Below are 24,381 nucleotides of genomic sequence, written 5' to 3' on the forward strand. Positions count from 1 at the left end.
ATCCCTCCTGCACCCCAACCCCCTGCCCTGAGCCCCCTCCTGCACTCCGCATCCCTTCTGCACCCCAATCCCTTGCCCTGAGCCCCTTCCTGCACACCGCACCCCCTTCCACACCCCGCACTCCATCCCGCACCCCAACCTTTATGATGTTCACCTTTAAAAAAATAAATAAAATTCCCTGGGTTCACACTCTAATGAAATGTGCTGCGCATGCCTATGCAACCTTTATACAATATTTGCTGCAAATATATAACAGTGGTCGCAACAGTGAACTATACAGTTACAGATTATGTCTATTAGAATGAGGATAGGTTTTTATTGTCTTCTCTATGTCTTCTCTGTAATGCTTTTATTCTATGAATAAGAGCAGTTTGCTTTGTGAAGGCTGGTTGGTAACTGTAATAGCTCCTGGCGAAAGGTTAACCACTGGTGCTGGATGCTGGGGAAACCACAGTGAAGTGCATAGGGACTATAGGCCTAAATTCTCCCTTGGTAGGGAGAGCGACACGGGTGTCCTCCTCCCAAGAGGGGTAATGCCTGGGAGCTAGAAAACTTAAGAGGGTACCTTCAAGGAAGACCAGAAAGATGGTGGGGGGGGAGCAGTCAACCCTGAAACTGAGACAGTTAACAAAAACAAATCATTCTAAACACTTCTTCTCCCTTAGCTTTCACTCTTCTTGTGATTTTGCTAGTTCTTCGGTCATCCAGGCTCAGCAGCCCAGAATTTCGGGGACGGAGAGAAGAGGAAGGCAGTGGTAAAAGCCAGGAAAGGGAAATCTTTCAGGTCTTCATCATCTACTAAAAATGTCACAAGCCTGGTTTTTCATTCTTTGCAGATTATCTTTGAGAATCTTCTAAAATGCAGGATATTGCACCTGTTATTTTATAACTTCGTAGGGGAACCTGAAGCTTTATTTTTATTTTTCCTACATCAAACCAAATTCTCCCTCTTGATCAAGTCTGAAAGTTGGCATGTGGGATACAGGTGGTCAAATCCCCTAAAATAAATAATTGAAAATAACATCCACCCACTCATCCACTTTGGATCTTCCTCGACTGTAACATGCATGAAATGAATTCCTTTCATTTTATATCACTCGGAAGGGCAGGAAAATCCAGATCGGAGTTTGGTAGGAGCTGAAGGAGTGGTGTTTGACCTGCCGGTAGGGAGTTAAAGAAGGAAAAAGGCCCAGCCCCGACACCGTAACGGAGTAGGGGGAGGGGTTTAGATTGGTAATCGTGGTGCTTTGTTAAGAGTACAGAGAAATCATTTGGGCTGTGCTTTGGTATCTAAGGGTGGGGTTATTTTTACATATACAACAGAGCGAGGCCTTCCTGGGACTTGGGGTAATAACATGTACATTTTTCATTATTTCTGCCATGGTTTATGTTGCTGTTATTTGTGTATCAGCTGCAGCCTGTATGTATGCATTGGGTGGTGCATTCTTCTTTGTCAGGCTAGAATCTGTTCTCTGTTTCATTTAACTAGAAGAGGAAAGAAGGAAACAGCAAGGAAATAAGAACAAGCTCTTAATGCTTGAGATGTCCTGATGCATGAAAGCCTGGTAGGATTCATATTTCTGACTGTTTTGAAAAGAGATTCCAGGAAAACATTAGAAATAATAACCTGCATCTGTTACCTCTTGCCTTACACAAACTGCTTTTGATGTCCTCCATAACTAGTAGGTTGGGTTGCTTTAAAATTTTATTTTGCTAGTACTGGAATACAAACAGTTTTATGGACTGTAACTAATTAATTGCCTGTCTTTTTATCTAACAACCCACTGTAACTATTAACACTTTGTATTAAAACAGGATCAGAAAATATTTAAAAAATATATTTTTAATATTAATATTATAGTTTATGTATACCTCTCATTATGATTAGTAATGTATATTTAATTACCAAGTATTTAAAGACAACTGTGAATTCACGTAGTGGAAAATCTGCTTTTAGAGAAACCATGCTTGCAGCCGCACTATGATCTTATTACATCTCAAGCTAGACAGGGTCAGCCCTAGGTGATACATGGATGGGAGACCACTGAGGAAAGCCTAGATGCTGTAGGAAAGTGGGACACTGGGCTGTTGGAAGTTCCATCATTTGAATGAGCTGTAAACCTAATGTCCTGACTGCTTTGGGTCATTACAAATCCCATGCCATTTTGCCCTGCCCCCTAAAAACAAGGGTTTTAGCCATGGTGTCATGACCAACTTCTAATTCTGATAATTATATTATCTACTCTCATTTTTTTCCTTTAACTTAAATTGGATAAATTATTCTTCATTTTTCTGCTCAACTATTACTGTCTGTAATGCTGCTGTGTGTTGTTAAATGAATTCAACTTTGCCTCCCCCTCCCCCCCGAGATGGCTGCAGTTAAATAGCAGATGATATCCATATAGCATAATGTTTGTGGTTAATGAAAACTAAAGATAGGGTTGGGTAGGGATTTCCATAATTCTATCTTCTCTTATTGGAACTTTCTCAGAAACGTGTCTTTTGAAGTTGAAATTGTCCATCCTTGGGCTCAGCTTGAAAGTAATTTTTTTTAAAGGTGCACATGAAATTGTTGCAGATGTTGGAGTTAGAGTATTGTGTATGTATAAAATAATACACACCTGCTTTGTTCTTTCTCTGTGTGTAGCTTTTTAAAATATAATAATTCTCCCAACCTACTTTTGCCAATAAATAACTCAAAAACAGCCAAATATAAAAAGGTTGAACATTTAGTCCTCATGGAAGTATGCTTTCCAAGATAAGGTGGAATGAAAATAGTTTAGTATTTGAAAGTAATAAAGGTTTCAGTTTGCACAGTATGTAACTTTTAATCCACTATTTTTTTTAATGCAAAGTTTGAATTGTTTATGCCCTATGCCAGCATAGAATGTTGGGCATACTGAAATTATCTACTGCACATGCTTGTGACTGCAAGAGGAATTTGTATGGGAACAGGTAAGGGTGTGAGAATACTTAGTCCTTTGTTTCTCAGGATTTATCATGTAACAGTTTTTTATGTATCTAACTTGTTCCCAGATTGATCCTGCTTGCTGCTATGGGACATGCACAGAAAATTACTTCCATTTCAACAAAGATTTCTGCTTACTAGGTTACTTACTGGGCACATATATAGTCCATGGCCCATATCTCATGGAAATTATTTGTTCTATGAGATGTGGGCTAAGAGAGTTCTTCCCCATATTCCATGGAATAACCAAAGGGCTGACAGAAGTTGTTCAGCACATGTAAGGAACAAATGTATTGATGTATCTCGCTGCACCTTCTCAAAAGATTTGATGTTTTGAGATGTCTCAAGGCACTTCTTAAGTATCTAATGGCTGGAAATGTGCCTTGACATATTGAAGCAAGCAGATGAAGTATCTAAGAGAAGGTGCTTCAAAGCACATTCTTCATGCATTTAGTCATTAGGTATCTCAAACAACTTTTGGCAGTCTCTTAAGTCTTCTAATGGAGTCAGGCCATGACCCTGCCAGCTCCATGGGAGCATATGCAGACTGTATGTATATGTGAAGATCTGATTATAATAGTGTGTGTGTGTGTGTGTGTGTGTGTGTGTGTGTGTGTGTGTGTGTGTGTGTGTGTGTGTGTGTGTGTGTGTGTGAGAGAGAGAGAGAATGAATATTTAGATCGTAAGCTCTTTGGGGCAGGGACAGTCTCTTTGTTCTGTATTTACATAGTGCCTAGTTTCTGTTCCATGATGAGGGCTCCTAGGTGCTACCACAATGCAAATAATAAATATTAGTAATACATGAAGGTGTGATATAAAAGGTTTACCTGTAAGTTTCAGATGGCTGCATTATTCTTGAGTCATTGAACCTTTGACCCACAACATCACTCAATTTTCATATGCCAATTTGTACTATTTTAGAAACCTGCAAAGCCAAGTGCCTGAGTTACAGTGAGTCCAAATTTTCAGGTATCTGTGGGAAAGAAAAGTTAAAACTACAGTGTTTAATTTCTTTTAAATACACTTCTCTAACATGGTTGGCTTTGCAAATTAAATGGCTTTTCTAGACATAAAAATGTAATGATTTTACAGTCCGATATCTCTGACTTTTCCAGAGCTAGAAGCAAGTACAACATGGCCCACTGGAAAGCAGAAAATCTCCCCCTTTCCCTAGTCCTAGTCACAAGGTATTGGACTTTAAACTTGCCACTGGTATACGAATGAATATTGTCCTTTATGGACCTCAATAACATTTTGGGGGGGAAGAAATGCCATGCTTTGTTGCAAAGTTTTAGTTTTGGTTTTGGAGGCTGTTTGAAGCTGCTGAGCAGTTTGGTATGTTAGAATGACCTGAGTAACATGGATGAGTGGGCAGAGTGCATTGATTTTTACTTAACAGCAATTTTGAAACTTAAACTTTCCTATTAGCATTAGAAATTAGTATGTACTCATTCCTAGTTTGCATCATCACAGATGGCAGTTTCTTCTCTTGTTGTTAAATTGTTTTTTCATTATATTTAAGAAACTTTTAAAGCTGGTATACTTTTCTTTGTATTCAATGCAGGCAATTAGAATACCTGGATTGCTATGCTTTCAGGGTTTCTTTGCACATATAGTATGTGCACTGCTGGGATTACAGATACAGAGGAACTCCTCTGTCATCAGGTGGGGAGACCAGATTTTTACAAAGAAAAAGGGGACATCTGCCATGATGTGAGGCAGGAAGTGTCACAGCAGAGGGTCCTCCCTCCTCTGCAAGCCACCCAGCTCCCTCTCTTTTTCCACTTTTTTTTCTCCTTACAAAATGAAAAATCAAGATGCAATACAGTAAATGGCCAAATAGGAGGAAGCAGTATTTTCTCCATCTGTCATTGCTATTCTCTCTCAATACCAGCCTCTCAACTGCATTTTTATTCCTTGAGGCTGAGCTCCTTATTTTATTTCCTGTCCACCTTGCTGCAATTCCTACCCCCTAGTTTGTTCTTTTTTATCCCCTAGGATACAGTCCTCTTTCTGGGCTTTCTGTTCTTCTGTTTTCAGGATTGTTGGATTTTTTTGTATTTCCTTTGTCTTTTGTTTCCTTCTTTTGACCTTTGCTCATTTCTTCTGTCACTCATTCTGAAAATATGAATTAATCAGTCGTCTACTGAGAAAGGAGATGAGAATAGCTGACTGTAAATGTGTTTGAGGGAAAGTATTTATTTAGGATGGTACAAGGAGGAATAACTAGGACTTAGTGGGATGAAATGTAGAAAGGAAAAATTTAGACTGAATACCAGAAAACATATTTTTACAGTGAAATCTGTTCCATTTTGGAATGATCTCCTAAGGGAAATAAGAGACGCCTCACTGCACTGGACAAAATACTAGAGCGTGTGTTGTAGGGAAGAATACTGCATTGGCAGGGAGATTAACTAAATGGCTTAATAGGTCTCTTCTGACTACACAAAACCTCCTCTGTGCAAACCTCACAGGTCTTTGGGGCTACATGGTTTTAGGGGAAATGGCTAAGCAGGGAGGGAACATGGCAAGAGAAAAGATACTTTTTGCAGCAAAATCTTCTGTCAAACACACAGGAAAATACTCCGTAACTAATGCCTATGGAATCCCATTCCTTGATGTCGATGCGCCTTTTCCTTTGGTGGAAGTGAGGTCCAGGTATGAGCAGTATTGCCAGAGGATCATGGACCTCAAAGATCTGTAGAGGGTATATCTATACTGCAATGTAAGCGTGGGTCTGTGGGACCTGAGTCTGCAGGCACAGGTTTCTAAGCCCACGTTTGTCTGTCCACATTGATTAGTGACCTTGGGTTTAGAATTTTCACACCCATGCTCATGCATCCAGACTTCACTATGCAGACCAGAGTCAAACCAGCTTATCCCAGGCTTTCTGGCACCCTCCCCTGGTGTGGCTGTTCTAGCTTTTCGTTCATGGTGCACTGTGGGGAAAACTTGACTGTCCATCCCATGGCACTTTACTGGAAGTTGTCTCAGCCTGCCAACACCGAGCTATCTTTTGGGTCTGCATGCTCCTGTCAACCAGAGCCAGTAATGTGAATGAGGCATGCTTTTGCTCCTGTTTAGGAAACGGTCAGAGCATCCATCAGAGGCTGGTGGACATTTTTGCAGCATTTTCTGACCTACCAAAGGTGGAGGAGGATGATACAGACATGAGAGACTCCAACTGGCTGATGCAACTATACCGGGAGTCATGAGCAGCTAATGCCCCCTGTGTAGACCGGCACTTGTGGAGCAGAGCCACAAGCATAGACTGGTGGGATTATATCATCATCCATCCCTTGGATGACCAGCAGCGTGTGCAGAACTTCTGCATGAAGAAAGCAACGTTTTTGGAGCTTTGTGAACAGCTAGCCCCACCACAAGAATGAGGAAAGCAATGGTGGTCCAGAAGTGGGTTGCTATAACTGTCTGGAAGCTGGCTACTTCTAATCCTACAGGTCCATTGCTAACCAGTTTGGTGTTGGCAAGTTGGCGGTGGGGTTTCCAAACTGTGCAGGGGCCATTGATGGGATTCATGTGTCCATAGTTTGCCATCCTCAAGGAGCACATGAGTACATAAACTGCAAAGGGACTCCATTGTTATACAGGTCCTTGTCGACCAAAGACGCTGATTCATGGATGCCAACATAGGCTGCACTGGCAAAGTGCATGATGACAGGGTTTTCCCCAGTCTGGAGTTACCATAATGGACAGGCTGAGACACTGTGCCTACCAAATGACATGGTCATAAATGGAGTAACTATATCTGCTGCAGAAGACCCCCTTTTGTCTTGGGTTATGAAACCGTACCCTGATCTCAGAGGCTGGGCAAAAGAAGGTTTAATCACACTCTCAGTAGGTGCAGAATGGTGGTTGAAAGTGCATTTGGCAGATGGAAATCCTGCTGGTGCTGTTCACAGAGCTGTTTAGATTCTAGTGTTATCAATGCTGTCTGCATCACTGTGCTCTTCCCAATCTTTGTGCAGCCAAAGGTGAGTCACCTCATTCAGAGTAGACTCTTGACAGTAATGGATTGCTAGACCGGTACACTCAGCCAGAAAGTGCAACAGAAATTAGGGATGCTTTGTGTGACCACGTTATGGCCTTCCATGGACCAATGGATGAGAGAAAGTAGTATGTTTATCAATGTATCTGTACAGCAATATCAACAATACATGAAGTACTATTGCTGTATGCTAGGGAGGCCAGTGATTGTTATGAATTTTTAATTATGGATGGAATGACTGCTTATACTATCGTGGAGGGGCTGGTGGCTCTTATGCATTTTCTTATGGAGGAATTGAACTCAGGTTTTTACTTGTGGATTTGAAATGTTATATTGAGATGTTTTGTTGCATATGACTTCCCAGTTATGCCCCATCATGGTTTTATCTTTGTTCTTTGAAATGAATGTGTTATGTAGTTCATCTGTAGTGATGGTAATAAACTGTGAATGAATTCAAAGCCTTTATATGTTAACATGAATGTATTAAAAATTACTATTTAAAAATGTATAAGGCCAGCTGCCATGAAACGACCAAAACAAAATTAAAAAATGCATATCTCATACAGTGAGCTGTCCAAACCTGTGAAACCAGTGCCACAAAAAAAAAAAAAAAATTCCCTATTTCAGAGTGTCCCCAGCCCCATGTTCTTTGCCCTTCTAGTGCGTTTTGCATGCACTTGGTGCTGTTGCAGAGGGGTGGAGGACTGCACAGGTGTGGAGGATTACAGGGGATACATTTGCCAAGTCCAACTAGCATTCAGTTCTGGTTGCATGAGCCACCCAACCACAAAATTATCCAATGGGTTCCTGATCTGCAGGACATGTAGCATGGAGGGGACACCAGCCATGATGCTGGCGCAGGAAGTGTAGGTGGAGTGGAAGCCTGCACTCTCCCAGTCATTAGCACAAGCAGCCTTTCAAACAGGTCTTTCTGCTGTGCTCTGTCTTTTTCCCTCCAGTGACGTCCCTGCTGAAGGAACTTCACTGAAAGTCTCTCATCAGACATTGCCTTTCAATTTGTTGTGAATCCTTCTCCCTCTGGTACTGAAACTGCTGGCTGGCCCTGTCCAGGATGTGCACCATAAAGCTGTTGTGGACACATTTCCTCTTTGATCGCATTGTGACATCCCTGGCTTCTGCTTGACTGTGGCTGTCCTGCAGAGATAGAAGGGCCTGAAAACAGAAATGAAACATTATTGTGTCAATGCTTCAGAAAAGGTTCACTACATCATCACCAGAAGTGTCCTTGAAATCTCAAGGCCAAAAAATGATACTTTGTAAAAAAGTGCTTCAGTATATTCCGACAGCAAGGTTTTCCCAGAGGCTCCATGGACGCACATGAGAATTAAGCAGAGTTTAAAGCCTTCACACAGAATGGTGAGGTGAAATTTACAACTGATATATCTTTTTTTAAATATTGCAGACAACTTCAGCCTTGGGGAGGCGGGAGAGTGATGCCCCTTGCCATGGTTTTCTACATGTGGTTTCACAATCCTTTCAAGCATTCAACATTCTAGAGGACATAACGATTCTGGAGGTTCCTGAATGGCAAAGGGATATTCTGCCTCAAGCTACCAGGGGCAAGCTGCCTTGTATGCTAATGAGGTTTTTGAAGCTTATGGTGACTGACAACACATCTACAAGGGGAATGGGCTGGTGACTTACAGAGGCGGGCCCAGCAAGTATGCCTTTTCCCAAAATGTGACTCCAATCTGTAGTGTCTAATGTAGGAAAAGTTTGCAACTATCAGCACCTGGGGTTGGATGAAAATACATGAAAACAAGAAGATGCTGTGCTAGCTTCCACGTGTATTACTGCCTCCTGTGAGCTGCTGAAAGCTGTCTGCATTCATGCAGTTACCTTGGTGCAGCTACAGCTCATGATATAGCCTGCTTGGACTATAGCTGTCTATGGACTACATGCACCCCTCCTCCCAACAATATGGATTCTTAATACTGCACACATGGATTATATACCTACCACAGGGACTGCCTGGACTCATAATAGAGAATGCATTCCTGTGCTGCCAGGTTCTCCAACATTTCTTGGTACACATGGTTATTTCTGGCACTCTTATTGAAGCTGAACATCTTGCTCTCATCATACCAGAGATTTTCCAGAATCTGACTGTGGTCCTGTAACCAGGTAGCAGCGCGCTCAGCAAAGGACTTCTTGTCGGTCGCCATAGCTAACACGTGAGATGGTTCACTCTGTTTCCAGTTCAGAGATCAGAATAAAATGGAAAGGTTAAACGATGAGCACCTGGCTAGTCATGGGATAGAAAGGCCAAGGAACACTGGTCCATAGGACATGGAATATACTGTTGGTAGAGTTTCAGGACGTGTCTGGGGAACCAGGCCCAAGCTGCATCCATGCTGCAAATGATAGTTTGGACTCTAGCTCGGGCCCACCCCCACCGGCTCTTAGGTCCACATGGCTTACTGTCCTGAGTCAGACAGATTTGTGTGTGACTGGAAGGAGGGTTTAGACTCAAATCTGAATCTGAACCCAGGCTTACATTGCAGTGTAGACCTACTCAGAGAGGCTGGCCCTCTCCATAAATGCGCTCAAGTCTACTGGTTCAAACCCTGTCTCTTCCCAACCTCATGATATTTTTCCAAGTATCTTTAGTCCTCCAGTAGGGCTTTCTGTAGAAAGGCAGAATTATCTGTCCTATAATATTGTAGAATGAAATAAGACTTGAGTGACTTGGAACACTTGGGGAGAAAACATATTGACTAAAAGAAAATTACAATAAACAAATACATTTCAAGATATTTGATCATGTTTCAAAAATCTTATGACAACTTTTATAAAAATTATAGCAAGCCCAAAACACTGCATTTTATAATTGGGATATTATAATTTGCGCTATTCTTGTAGAACAATGAATTTTAACATTGGAAAGGTTTGTTGGGAAGAGGATAGAGGCTGGTTATTCTCAGTTAGCAAGGATGGAACAAAATAATTGTCTTAAAATGCTGCAGGGAAAATGTATGTTCAATTTTAGGCAAAACTTTATAACCATTAGATAAACAATGAAACCAGCTGCGAAAAAGGTTGTGAAATCCTTTCCCCTGGAGCTATTCAAGGCTAGATTTAGACGTTAAGCCAGTAGTTATGCAGTAACGATTCTAAAATCTCACTTGCTGGAATGACAGGGGTAGCGGTGATGACCTTCTAGATATTCCTTTTAAATCAAATTATTTCTGTAAATTAAACACTTTTATAGCTACACATAGTTATTTAATGCTATGATACAGGGTGTGGCGTCACTGGCCTGCCAATCATAATTAAGATGGGAAGCTTATCCTGTATCATGTGCTTGTTACATAACAATTTAGTTAGGTGTTGTTGTATAAGAGCTGATATTTATACTATAGATAAGCTAAATATTTTGTGTAGTTATCCCAAAATTTTATTCAGCTATCATATAAAAAAGAAGGCCTTGCAGAATTACAGCTTTAGAAATTGTTAACTGAAGGCATAATTTTGGAATCCTTTGCGGATATATAATTATTTGATGCCAGAATGAACAACCAATCCTTATTTGTTTTTACATTTTGTTTTTATAGGGGTTTTTTGGGCTTCCTGGAGAAACGGTAGAAAATGCAAAACAACGAAATAATAAAGCCTGCTAAATACTTCTCAGAAGTGGAAAAGAGTGTGCTGCTTGCATTAGTTGAAAAATACAAATATGTACTTGAGTGTAAAAAAAGCGATGCAAGAACTATTGCATTGAAACAACGTACTTGGCAAGCGCTTGCCCATGAATATAATTCTCAACCTAGTGTATCACTACGAGATTTCAAGCAGTTAAAGAAATGCTGGGAAAATATCAAGGCACGGACAAAAAAGATAATGGCACATGAAAGACGGGAGAAAGTAAAAAGAAGTATTAGTCCACTTATAAATACTCACATCATAGGGAAAGAGAAGATTGCCAGCATGATGCCTGAGCAAATGTACTTTTTACAGAGTCCACCAGAAGAAGATTCTGAATATCAACCTGATGCTTCTAACCAAGGTATAAATGCTACTATAGTGATCCAAGTAACACTGTTCTAGTTAAGGGTGTGTATGCATTTTCATTATTTATTCTATTTTTAGAGGGGTCAATTTAGCAGTGTAAATCTCTCTATTTAAAATTTTATTGCTGGCTATTAAAAAGTCATTTCACAGCAAAAATACTGAGGGCTTCTGTATATTTCACTAGATACACAGTAGTAAAATCTGATTCTTTTACAAGTGTGAAGAAAACTATGTACATTTTTAAATTACTGGTTATCATTTAAAGAGCTGACCTTTCCAGATGTGGATAGATCCTCTATTTCCTGATAGCCATCACACAGAAGAGGAAGAGGAAAGTCCCAAAGGGCACTTCTGATCATTTAAAAAGCATTGCTTTGCTTGTTTGATCACCAGCTATTTTTTTCCTCACAAGCAGCAAGTTTAGATGTTATCCTCTGAGGCAAGAAATTCCCTATGCTCCCCTCCAGCCTTTCATTTTTTTTAAATGAACTCTTAATAAAACATAAAAAACCCACAAAACTTTCCACATCTTTTTTTCTGGACTGTCACTGCAGTGGAATTCTAACAATTTAAAAAAACCTACGTATCTCACACAGGACGTAATATAGTAGCATGACAGCATGCAGATATAATACTGTAAAACCAACTTTCTAAACATAAGAACGGCCATACTGTGTCAGAACAATGGTCCATCTAGCCCAGTATCCTGTCTTCCGACAGTGGCTGGTGCCAGATGCTTCAGAGAAAATGAACAGAAAAGGGCAGTTTATCAAGTGCTCCATCATGTGTCATCCTGTCCCAGCTTCTGGCAGTCAGAGGATTAGGGGCACCCAAAGCATGGGATGTTGCATCCCTGACCATCTTGGGTAATAACCATTGATGGACTATCCTTCATGACCTTATCTAATTCTTTTTGACCCATTTATACTTTTGGTCTTCACAACTTCCCCTGGCAATGAGTTGCACAGGCTGACTGTGCATTGTGTGAAGAAATACTTCATTATGTTTGCTTTATACCTGCTGCCTATTAATTTCATTGGGTGACACCCAGGGCCGGCTCCAGGGTTTTGGCCGCCCCAAGCAGCCAAACAAAAACAAAACAAAAAAGCCGCGATCGCGATCTGCGGCGGCAATTCGGCGGGAGGTCCTTCGCTCCGCGCAGGAGTGAGGGACCGTCCACCGAATTGCCGCCGAACAGCTGGACGTGCCGCCCCTCTCCGAAGTGGCCGCCCAAGCACCTGCTTGGTAAGCTGGTGCCTGGAGCCGGCCCTGGTGACACCTGGTTCTTATGTGAAAGGGTAAATAACCCTTCCTGATTCAGTTTCTCCACACCATTCATGATTTTATAGACCTCTATCATATCCCCCTTTAGTCATCTCTTTTCCAAGCTGAACAGTCCCAGGCTTTTTAATTTCTCCTCATATGGAAGCTGTTCCATACCCTTAATCATTTTTGTTGCCCTTCTCTGTACTTTTTCCAATTCTAATATATATTTTTTGAGATAGGGTGACCAGAACTGTACACAGTATTTAAGGTGTGGGTGTACCATGGATTTATATAGTGGCATTATGATATTTTCTGTCTTATTTATCCCTTTCCTAATGGTTTTTAACATTGTCAGCTTTTTTGACTACTGCTGCACATTGAGCAGATGTTTTCAGAGAACTATCCATGATGACTCCAAGATCTTTCGTGAGTAGTAACAGCTAATTTAGACCCCGTCATTTTATATGTATAGTTGAGATTGTTTTCCAAAGTACATTACTTTGCACTTATCAACATTGAATTTCACCTGCCATTTTGTTGCCCAGAAGTCACCCAGTTTTGTTAGGTCCCTTTATGACATTTCACAGTTAGTTTTGGACTTAATTATCTTGAGTAATTTTGTATCGTTGGCAAACTTTGCCACCTTACTGTTTACCTTTTTTTCCAGATTTGTGAATATGTTGAACAGCACTGTTATCAGTACAGATCCTTGGGGACTTTGCTGTTGATTTCTCTCCACTGTGAAAACTGGAAAACTGACCATTTATTCTTACCCTTTGTTTCCTGTCTTTTAACCAATTTCTGATCCATGAGCAGACAGTCCCAAAAAGGACTGGTTTTTGCTTAAGAGCTTTTGGTGAGGGACTTTGTCAAAGGCTTTCTGAAAATCCAAATGCACTATATATCAACTGGAACACCCTTGTCTACATGTTTGTTGGCACATCAAGATTGGTGAGGCATGATTTCCTTTTACAAAAGCCATGTTGACTCTTCTTTAACATATTGTTTTCATCTATGTGTCTGATAATTCTGTTATTTACTATAATTTGCCCAGTACTGAAATTAGGCTTACTGGTTTGTAATTTCCAGGATCATCTCTTGAGCCTTTAAAAAAAAAAAATCACCATTATGTTAGCTATCATCCAGTCATCTGGTACAGAGGCTGATTTAAGCAATAGGTTACATACCACAGTTAGTAGTTTTGCACTTTCATATTTGAGTTCCTTCAGAACTCTTGAGTGAATACCATCTGGTCCTTCATACTATTTAATGTACCAATTTGTTTCAAAACCTCCTCTATCGACACTTCAGTTTAGGTCAGTTCCTCAGATTTTTTTCACCTAAAAAGAATGATTCTGGTATGGGAGTCTCCCTCTCATTCTCCTTAGTGAAGATCAATGCAAAGAACACATTTAGCTTCCTGACAACGGCCTTGTCTTCCCTGAATGCTCCTTTTGCACCTCAGTCAAATCAATGGCCTCGCTAATTGTTTGGCAGGCTTCCTGCTTCTGATGTACTTAAAAAAAATGTGCGGATTAGTTTTTTTGTCCTTTTTGCTAGTTGCTCTTCAAATTGTTTTTTGGCCAGCCTAATTATACTTTTACACTAGACTTGCCAGAGTTTGTTACTTTCTATTTTCCTCAGGAGAATCTGACATCCAATTTTTAAAAGATGTCTTTTTGTCTCTAACCACCTCTTTTACTTTGGTTAGCCATGGTGGCATTGTTTTGGTCCTCCTGTTTTTTGGTTTTGTTTTTGTTTATTTGGGGGTATACATATAGTTTGAGCCAACTTTCCACTTTTTTTTCATGGGCTGTCATTGCAGTAGAATAAATCTATTCTAACCATATTTAAAATAAAAAACCTCCTACATATCTAACACAGGATATAAGATGGCAGCATGCCAACATGCAGATCAAATAATGTAGAACTAGCTTTTTCTGAATCAATTTTAATAGTCATCATAGAATCCTCTTCCAAAATATTTGTTCTTCGTAGCCTTTGAGGAATTTTGCCCATAACATATTAATGTAACAATTACAATATGGGTTTAATGTGCAACTTAAATATGCTAAACCCCAACTCAGTGCAATGCCCTAGGTTTCTTGGTAATTATTGAGCCCTTTTTATTCCAAAAGGGGGTGCCAAGCCTGTAGTAAGTGTCCGTATTGTGATAAATATCTAGACCATAACAAATCACTCTACTTCTGATGTGGCAGGGGAGGAGGCTAATCTCTTTCCAGTATGTAGTGTGACAAAGTTCCTCCTCTATCTTGGTGGGTCCTGCGCTTATTGGCAGATTTTCTTGCCTCAGAGATTCACCACGTGGGTTGAGGAACAGCCCAGAGACCTTCCCCTCTGGAAGAACCCACAGTCCAGGTCAATTGGGAGGTTTGGGGGGAACCCAGGCCCACCCTCTACTCCAGATTCCAGCCTAGGGCCCTGTGGACTGCAGCTGTCTATAGTGCCTCCTGTAACAGCTGTATGACAGCTACAACTCCCTGGGCTACTTCCCCATGGCCTCCTCCAAACACCTTCCTTAGTCTCACCACCGGACCTTCCTCCTGGTGTCTGATAACGCTTGTGCTCCTCGGTCCTCCAGCAGCACACCCTCTCGCTCTCAGCTCCTTGCGCCTCTTGCTCTCAGCTCCTCACACTCGCACCACAAACTGAAGTGAGTTCCTTTTTAAAACCCAGGTGCCTGCCTTAATTGATTCTAGCAGCTTCTTCTTAATTGGCTCCAGGTGTCCTAATTAGCCTGCCTGCCTTAACAGGTTCTATCAGGTTCCTGATTACTCTAGTGGAGCCCCTGCTCTGGTCACTCAGGGAACAGAAAACTACTCATCCAGTGACCAGTATTTTGCCCTCTACCAGACTCCTGTACCCCACTGGTCTGGGACTGTCACAGTAACCACCTTATACCTCCCAGCTAACGAGAATGAAATTTGTGTAGTATAGTAAATATGAGCGGAAGCAATAAAAATAACCTATCCCATTTTTGTATATGTCTGCTTTTTTTTACTACATATTAAATGTTTTGGTTTTTTGTTAAGGGCAATGCTATCAAGTGTATGAGAGTCAAATTCTTCAGCCTCTCCAACAAAGCAGTGAGAGGTCTGAGCTCCTCTATGTAACTTAGTGAGAGTAAGGCTCTGGTAGCATTTGTGCAGTAATATGTGTGGAGTGAGTCCTCTTAAGGGAAACACTGAGAGATCATGTAGTGGCATATATCCAATATGATTTCACTCCAGTTCAGTTACTGCTCTCTTGATCTCCAGATTTCTCACTGTCACACAGAACAGTTGAAAGAGGGGGTCAGATTCTACATGATGTTCCTTTTCTTGTCCTCTTCCATAGAAATACTTTACATTGTTTTATTTAGGGTTTAAAGACCCCACTTCAGCTATGTACTTAAGCATGTGCGTAATTTTAATCACATGAATAATCCCATTGAAGTTAATGAGGTGGGAACTAAGGTTTTGCATGAGTTGCATAAAAAGGGACATGCTCCCCTCATCCCCTGCAGTGGTTGCATATATGTGCCTCCTCCCCCGCCCGCCCCCCACAGGTACCCCCTTGCTTATTTTGAAGGTAGTTGATGTAGAGGATTTAAGATGCACTTTGTTGTTTGGACTATAGCAGATGGATGGCCCTTTAAAGGTCATCCTGAGAGAAGTATTTTTCTCTTCTCCCTTGTTTGCTAACCTACACCAGGTAGGAGTAATCCAGGACCAGAAAGGAGAGTGGCCCCAACCAAAGATAGCTTTTGCTGGTATTTTGATATTTACCGTTTTTTAGAGATTGCTATGACCCACGGAGCCCAATATTGTTGAAATTGTGGCCAGGTTTGTTTTCTGAAAATTGTTCTTATTTTGATTCAAAAATGCAGAGGTCTACTCAGTTCAGATGGTAAACAGTGCCCCAAAATAAAAAGAGAACTTATTTGATCTTATCTCAGAGCCTTACAGCTTGGGGGTTTTTTTGGTTTTTTTTTTTTTTTTCATTTTATGAATTAGAGGAGAAGGATCTCTTCTGTCTCACTCACGTACAAAATATCTCTTGATATTTTTCACAGCAAAATAGATCAAAGCTTTTCTGGCTGGCTAGGTGTATGAGGTATTATTCAGTAAGTTTTGCACTGCACTGGCTTAGGAGATATCATGGGTTCTCTAAGAATGATCTTTAAATTTTATAGTGTAAATTTACAACCCCTGCATAGTAGTTCTCAGCTACGGCCTGGTAATAGTGACCATAATATAATTAAATTTAGCACTCCTGTGGTGGGGAAAACACCACAGCAGCCCAACACTGTAGCATTTAATTTCAGAAAGGGGGACTACACAAAAGTGAGGAAGTTAGTTAAACAGAAATTAAAAGGTACAGTGCCAAAAGTGAAATCCCTGCAAGCTGCATGGCTACTTTTTAAAGACACCATAATAGAGGTTCAATTTAAATTTATACTCCAAATTAAAAAACATATTAAGAAAACCAAAAAAGTGCCACTGTGGCTAAACAAACAAAGGAAAAGAAGCAGTGAGAGGCAAAAAGGCATCCTTTAAAAAGTGGAAGTTAAATCCTAGTGAGGAAAATAGAAAGGAGCATAAACTCTGGCAAGTGAGGTGTAAAAATATAATTAGGAAGGCCAAAAAAGTGAAGAACAGCTAGGCAAAGACTCAAAAGTAATAGCAGTTTTTTTTTAAGTACATCAGAAGCAGGAAGCCCGCTAAACAACTAGTGGGGCCACTGGACGATCAAGAGCATAAAGGAGCACTCAGGGGCGATAAGGCCATTGTGGAAAAACTAAATGAATTCTTTGCATTGGTCTTCACTGCTGAGGATGTGAGGGAGATTCCCAAACCAGAGCCATTCTTTTTAGGTGACAAATCTGAAGAACTGTCTTAGATTGAGGTGTCATTAGAGGAGGTTTTGGAACAAATAGATAAACTAAACAGCGATACGTCACCAGGACCAGATGGTATTCACCCAAGAGTTCTGAAGGAACTCAAATGTGAAATTGCAGAACTACTAACTGTAGTTTGTAACCTATCATTTAAATCACCTTCTGTACCAAATGACTGGAGGATAGCTAATGTGACGCTGATTTTTTTAAAGGGCTCCATAGCCTGTGATCCTGGCAATTACAGGCCAGTAAGCCTGACTTCAGTACTGGGCAAACTAAGAACATAAGAATGGCCATACTGGGTCAGACCAAAGGTCCATCTAGCCCAGTATCCTGTCTACCGACAGTGGCCAATGCCAGGTGCCCCAGAGGGAGTGAACCTAACAGGTAATGATCAAGTGATCTCTCTCCTAGTTGAAACTATAATAAAGAACAAAATTGTCAGACACATAGATGAACATAACTTGTTGAGGAAGAGTCAACATGTTTTTTGGAAAGGGAAATCATGCCTCACCAATCTACTACATGTGGACAAGGGGAATCCAGTTGATATAGTGTACTTAGATTTTCAGAAAGCCTTTGACAAGGTCCCTCACCAAAGGCTCTTAAGCAAAGTAAGCTGTCATGGGATAAGAGGGGAGGTCCTCTCATGAATTGGTAAGTGGTTAAAAGATAGGAAACGAAGGGTTGGAATAAATGATCAGTTTTCAGAACGGAGAGAGGTAAATAGTGGTGTCCCCAGGGGTCTGTACTGGGACCAGTCCTAGTCAACATATTCATAAATGATCTGGAAAAAGGGGTAAACAGTGAGTTGGCAAAATTTGCAGATGATACAAAACTACTCAAGATAGTTGTCCCAGGCAGACTGCGAAGAGCTACAAAAGAATCTCACAGAAATGGGTGTCTGGGTAACAAAATGGTAGATGAAATTCAGTGTTGATAAATGCAAAGTAATGCACACTGGAAAACATAATCCCAACTATACATATAAAATGATGGGGTCTAAATTAGCTGTTACCACTCAAGAAAGAGATCTTGGAGTCATGGTGGAGAGTTCTCTGAAACATCCACTCAATGTGCAGCGGCAGTCAAAAAAGTGAACAGAATGTTGGGAATCATTAAGAAAGGGATAGATAATAAGACAAAATATCATGTTGCCTCTATATAAATCCATGGTACACCCACAGCTTGAATACTGTGTGCAGATGTGGTTGCCCGGTCTCAAAAAAGATATATTGGAATTGGAAAAGGTTCAGAAAAGAGCAACAAAAATGATTAGGGGTATGTAACGGCTTCCGTATGAGGAGAGATTAATAAAACTGGGACTTTTCAGCTTGGAAAACGGACTACTAAGGGGGGATATGATTGAGGTCTATAAAATCATGACTGGTGTGGAGAAAGTAAATAAGGAAGTGTTATTTACTCCTTCTCATAACACCAGAACTAGGGGACACCAAATGAAATTAATAGGCAGCAGGTTTAAAAATAACAAAAGGAAGTAATTTTTCACACAACCCACAGTCCGTCTGTGGAACTCTTTGTCAGAGGATGTTGTGAAGGCCAAGATTATAACAGGGTTCAAAAAATAACTAGATAAGTTCATGGAGGATAGGTCCATCAATGGCTGTTAGCCAGGATGGGTAGGGATGGTGTCCCGAGCCTCTGTTTGCCAGAAGCTGGGAATGGGCGACGGGGTGTGGGTCACTTGATGATTACCTGTTCATTCCCTCTGAGGCACCTGGCATTGGCCACTGTCAGTGGCATTGGCCACTGGGCTAGATGGACCTTTGGTCTGACCCAGTATGGCCATTCTTATGTTCTTAAGTAAACTCTTTCAATATAAAAATTTAATGCAACTTGAACCAAAGGTTACTATGTTGACCCTGGCACTACCTCTGAGGGATCATTCACTACTATCTCTTGTAAATAGCTCACCGTAAAAATGTCATCTCCTTCTCCATCCTGTGGCACCATGAAGACTTGATGTAATAGTGTAGCACACTAGTGCACTTTAAACTTTGACACTGCCAACCCTTTTTGTCTCTGAGATTTGAAAATATTGACTCCTTATTTAACCCTCTTCTCCACTCAGGTAAATATCTCAGCTGTGGTATTCAACCTCTTACAGAAAGAGTGTGGGATAAAAACTAGATGTTACATCCTGTAAGATAGAGGTGCTACTCACCCTGAAAGATTTCCTACGTCTTGAAATAGTGAATGAGCCAGACTACCATCTTAATGGTTATCATTCATCCACAGCAGCTAAACAGTTTCCCATTCTGTAGCTCCTTTTCTGTTGCACCATTTGTCACAGAAAGTGCCATTTTATTGAATTCAAATGGAATAATATTGATCTCCAGGCACCAAAACTCCAGTTCTATTAGAATAGGATAAACAAACTCTAGCACTGTCTCATTTTAGCTTATCAAAAGGACAACAGATTGGGGACATTGATTTGGCATACTGAGACTTCTTGAAATTCAGATAGTTTTCTGAGCATCAGTGGTTAACTTTTTTTTAAGAGACTTGGGCATGATCAAATATTTAAAAAAATTGCATACTGAGATATTTCCTATTCCAGGGCCATGAGAAGACAAATAGCCCCAGCATTTCTCACCACCCATGCACGCAGTTCCACTGCCAAGATAAAATCTATTACCTGTGCTTCTAGAGAGGAAATGAATAAAATATATTCTACTGAAAGTGCACAGATGGCTTGAAACCACTTACATAATGTACAAAAATAATCCTTTTTCATTACTACTTAGATTTAACTCCACATAACCTGTCAGTTGCTTTCCAGATGAAAATCACTGATTTCCAGCATTCCTACAAGATTATTAGTATTTATTATTTTATTTTGTAGTGTACACAAGTGTGGTATATACTTCACAGGAAACATAAGACAAGTCCATGCTCCAAAAAGCTTCTGTTTAGATTATAGTCTTAAGAGACAAGTGAAGTTACAACCTGCAAGAAAAGGGGCAAGAAAGGGCATAGGCTAAAGACATGATTAAACATTGCTTCAGGTTTGACTACATATGTCCTGATAGGTCAAGAAAGGTGTTAAAACACGTTCTTGGTAAATGATGTACTGAAAGGGGTTTCAGGAAGGATTTGAATGAGATTTATGAAAGCATTGAGATGCATTTGAAAACCAAAAGAGCCACTAGTAGAGATGGTCTTATTCAAAGAAATAAAGAATTAATCTCTCATAGGTTAGTAACCACTAGACTATTGGTTGCTTGTCACTGGAAATGAAAAAATTGACCAAATTAAATAAATGACTAAAAAAGTGTTATAAAAAGTATATCAAGTACATACACAGTAAAATTAGAGAAAGGGGAGATACTTAGTGATTATTACTTATTTGTATTACCATAGCATTTGCTTATCATTTATTCACTACTAAGAGAGAATGCACTCACCTGCTAAAGAAATATTACTATTTTAAAAAAAACAAACAAATGAAATAAGTATAATGGATTTGCATTGGTTTGTTGTTGTCTAAATACAGTTCTTTGCACAAATAAGGTGAGGCGATGTGTCTTGGGTTGTGTAAGAAGGATCATCCTGTAACTTGGTATCCCTCCCTAAAAAGAAAAAGTTGACTGCATTGTTACCTAATATTTCTCTAAACAAAGTGATCTGTTTGTTTTTGTAATTGTTAATATTCTATTTATGGTACACACATGATGGTGGTGATCTGTAACAGTACTCCTATTTCCTAACACCTTTAGTCTCAGTAGTGTTTTGTTGAACAAATAGTCCCATTCATTTCAATTGCACTAATAAGGCATATCTCAAAATAAGGTTGATGTAATTTGGTTCTACATAAATTGATGTAAAAATGCATACTTCTGGGGTGTACGGGAGTGGTGCTTAAGGGGTAAATAGCATACTAAATCTCTAGTTTAGTGTAGGAGCCAGTGCTTCCTTACCTCAGATACAATTCTCGGAGAGAGATTGAAAATCTTATCACATGCTCTGTCAAAATATAAAGGGAATGCTAAATATTTAGACTGTGTCACCTGGTGGCTCCTACATTACATTACAGAAACACAAGGTGTGCATGTGATGTGTTGACCGATGACTGTGTTATTCCTTACCCTCTTTTTTTCAATCAGCATGATTGTGTATCTTACAGGGTTTTTTGCTGTTTTTTGCAGAGTCATTTGCTGTCTCAAACAGAGAACTGTGTGATGAAGAGAAAGAGATAGTACATTTCCCAATATGTGAAGGCACCTCCCAACCTGAGCCCTCATGTTCAGCTGTCAGAATAACAGCGAATAAAAACTACCGAAGTAAAGCCACTCAGGAGGGAGCTTTGAAAAAGATGCACGAGGAAGAGCATCACCAGCAAATGTCAATTTTACAACTGCAGCTGATACAAATGAATGAAGTGCATGTGGCAAAAATACAACAGATAGAAAGGGAGTGTGAGATGGCTGAAGAGGAACACAGGATAAAAATGGAAGTGCTAAATAAAAAGAAAATGTATTGGGAGAGAAAACTGCAAACCATCACAAAAGAATGGCCTGTATCATCCTTTAACAGACCCTTTCCTAATTCACCCTAGAATTTATGGTGGGCAGAGAAAATCTGATTGAGCACATTGTTACTAAGGTGTATTGGCAAGAGGGTCTATTAAAATTAATGTAGTGTGACAGAATGGATGTTCAGTCAATAGTGAACATGTTTGGACTCCTTAATACCATCTAGAAATACAGATTGGATGAGTCTAATAAGGGAAAATTCTATAGTTCATTTGTGGGTGAGCTCTGAAAGTAAATTGTCTCTTCTTTGAGTTTCAGATATGCACAGTAGTACTTGTGAATTGTGAGCATAACGTTTGTTCCTCTCTCAAGTTCCAACTGCCCTTTTTTAATCTAGGAAGTTCCTATAGAGTAGACACACCTGAAATTTGAGTATATTTTAAAACTTCGGCTTTACAACTTTACACTTTAAATTATATTGCTTGTTTTCTAGCCCTTTCCTCCATTTTCTGGTTGAAGGCAGGGGTTGGAGTCATTCTTTGTTCTCACACTGACCACAGCAGATATTTGACAGGCAGTAACCTAATTGCTATACAGGGACATAGAGGAAATCCCCTCCCCATCTTTCTTTTTTTATTACTATTTTATTTATTATTCCTTCTCTGCAGCAGGTAAGTGAAAATGAAGGAGCCGGTGAGGAGACAAGAGGACCATTCTAGTAGGTAATTTGCAGGGAAAGGAAATCAAAACCTCCAACCAGCTGGCTGATTGAGACGATGGTTGGGCATTGGCCTGCTAGCTGCTAGGGCCATAACTGTCGGAAAGCGGGAAAGAAGAGGATACTTTTGGCTGCCCTCTCTCAGTCCTATCCTATCACCCAGATATATATGCAGGAACTAGAAGTATGTGAGAGAAGCATGCTGCTGCAGCTGCTAGAGAAAGAAGCCAGCCCCTTAACTGCACTGTACACCTGACATCATTCTGTGGATAAAAGCTTTTCTGCTGCTTCATGTAGCTCTTAAGAAGCAGCTGGCTGGCTATCTCGCCAACAAGCAATTCTTCCCAGCAGCCAGCTAATGGATTTAGATCTTGCTCCTTATTAGAAGTGAGGTCTGTTGTGGATCCTGCTCTTTTCTCACCAACTCAACATACTTCTAGAGGTAAAGGCAGATTTTCACTTGGTGCGGTGCCCTATACCTGTGAATTCTCTCTGCTTGGCTGTGTCCCACATGTCAGCCCAGAGCCACCCTGCCTCTGCTATCAACCAGGGATTCCTGTTGTCTTTATTTACTTATATGTATCAGAATAGCACCTAGAGGCCTCAACAGGAACTGGTGCCCTCTTGTGCTAGGTGCTACACAGACACATAATAAAAGATTGCCCCCACCCTGAAGATCTAGGCTAAAGAAGACAAGGGCTGGGAAATGGGCAATACGAAACCAAGGGTAAAGTATTAAAGTGCACGTTTTAGAACAAATTTAGAGGTTTACTCTAAAGGATCTTCCTCTATCCGAAAAGGTGTTTTGGAGGGAGAGGCATTTTAAATGAGCAGAAAAACCCTTATTTTTTATTCAGTTATAAAATTGAGCGTTCCATTATTTTAAATGTATTTTTCCCCACAGATAATGGTTAATAGGAAGAAAACTATACATTAGCAATATTTTTCAAATGAAAACAAATTTTAAAAGGTGTCATCTTCCCTCTGTTGTGTTCCACCTCCCGCCTCTTCTCTGGATTTCCTTCCTGCTGCGAGCTTTCGTATTTATTTTTCTCTTGGTCACTTTTCCCTGCTGCTGATGCATACTTGTAGGCTTTACTCCGGTCAGTCATAATATGCTGCCTGCACCATAGTGGTGAAAGTGAAGAGAGTGGTGCTGTTTCAGTGCTGCTTCTCCTGAATGATTGACAAAATCAGTTCTGGCAGAGATGCAGCAGGCACAAACATGAGGCTGGTATGAAATCTAAAGGGCAATTCTATTGGGTAGCAAAATCCCATTCTCAGTGTGGATGGACTCCCTCTTCTGGCAATTGGCTGTAGGAAGGAGAAGACAGTGGGGCCGGAGGGTACTAATTCTGTTGGCCTGAAAGGAACACAATGTTGGAGTGTGGGACAGTAATCTATGACTCAGGGTAGGGGGAATTAAAGAGGAGAATTGGGGTTGGGGAGGGCAATTCTTTGATCTGAGGTCTTGATCTGTGGTTTAGGGGGTGAGAATGCTTTGAGTGGAGATGGTGATGGCCCATGCACCTATTAAAAAAAAGGTGGGATGGAGGAGACTATATATTAGTGTCACACTGAGACTGACAAGGCCCTTCCCATACTGCTACTGGCTGAAAACCACTCAGAACTACACAGCGTAAAAAAATAGGTAAGGTATCAGAAAGTGAGGAAAAGAAACATCTTGAGAGTTGGGGAGGGAGCAGGAGTGAAGAGAGAATGTGGATTTGAATGGGATGGGCCTAGAAGACAATACAGCATGCTCCAAGGAGATTGTGATATCACCTCATTTTTGACTCTTTATGGTGATAGCACTGCTTATGAGATACGTTTTTATTTTTATATTCCAAAGAAATTCATTTAAATTATGCATATTTTCAGATTACCAAGTGGGTGATGTCTCAGATTGGATATACACCCTTAGAGCCTTATTCACACAGAGTATTAATTATGAAACCAAAATGTACAGCATTTGGAGTGGGCAAGAGGGCCTTT

The 24,381-nt window shown here is 40.4% G+C and overlaps 1 protein-coding gene across 2 annotated transcripts; it reads left to right on the forward strand.

The window, feature by feature from the left end:
- The first annotated feature begins 1,248 nt into the window (after positions 1–1,248).
- On the forward strand, positions 1,249–23,484 carry MSANTD3 (Myb/SANT DNA binding domain containing 3). Of its 2 annotated transcripts, none has more exons than XM_024201607.2 (3): positions 1,249–1,347; positions 10,550–11,001; positions 21,342–23,484. In XM_024201607.2, the coding sequence occupies exons 2-3, from the start codon at positions 10,584–10,586 to the stop codon at positions 21,749–21,751; spliced, it is 828 nt and encodes a 275-aa protein (XP_024057375.2). In that variant the 5' UTR covers positions 1,249–1,347; positions 10,550–10,583; the 3' UTR covers positions 21,752–23,484. The 2 variants fall into 2 exon arrangements, with proteins under 2 accessions (XP_024057375.2, XP_024057376.2); XM_024201608.2 differs by lacking the exon at positions 1,249–1,347 and adding an exon at positions 9,126–9,169.
- Positions 23,485–24,381: the final 897 nt, after the last annotated feature.

This window comes from Terrapene carolina, unplaced genomic scaffold (assembly GCF_002925995.2).
Source record: "Terrapene carolina triunguis isolate 2854851 unplaced genomic scaffold, T_m_triunguis-2.0 Scaffold613, whole genome shotgun sequence".
Taxonomy (NCBI): Eukaryota; Metazoa; Chordata; order Testudines; family Emydidae; genus Terrapene; species Terrapene triunguis.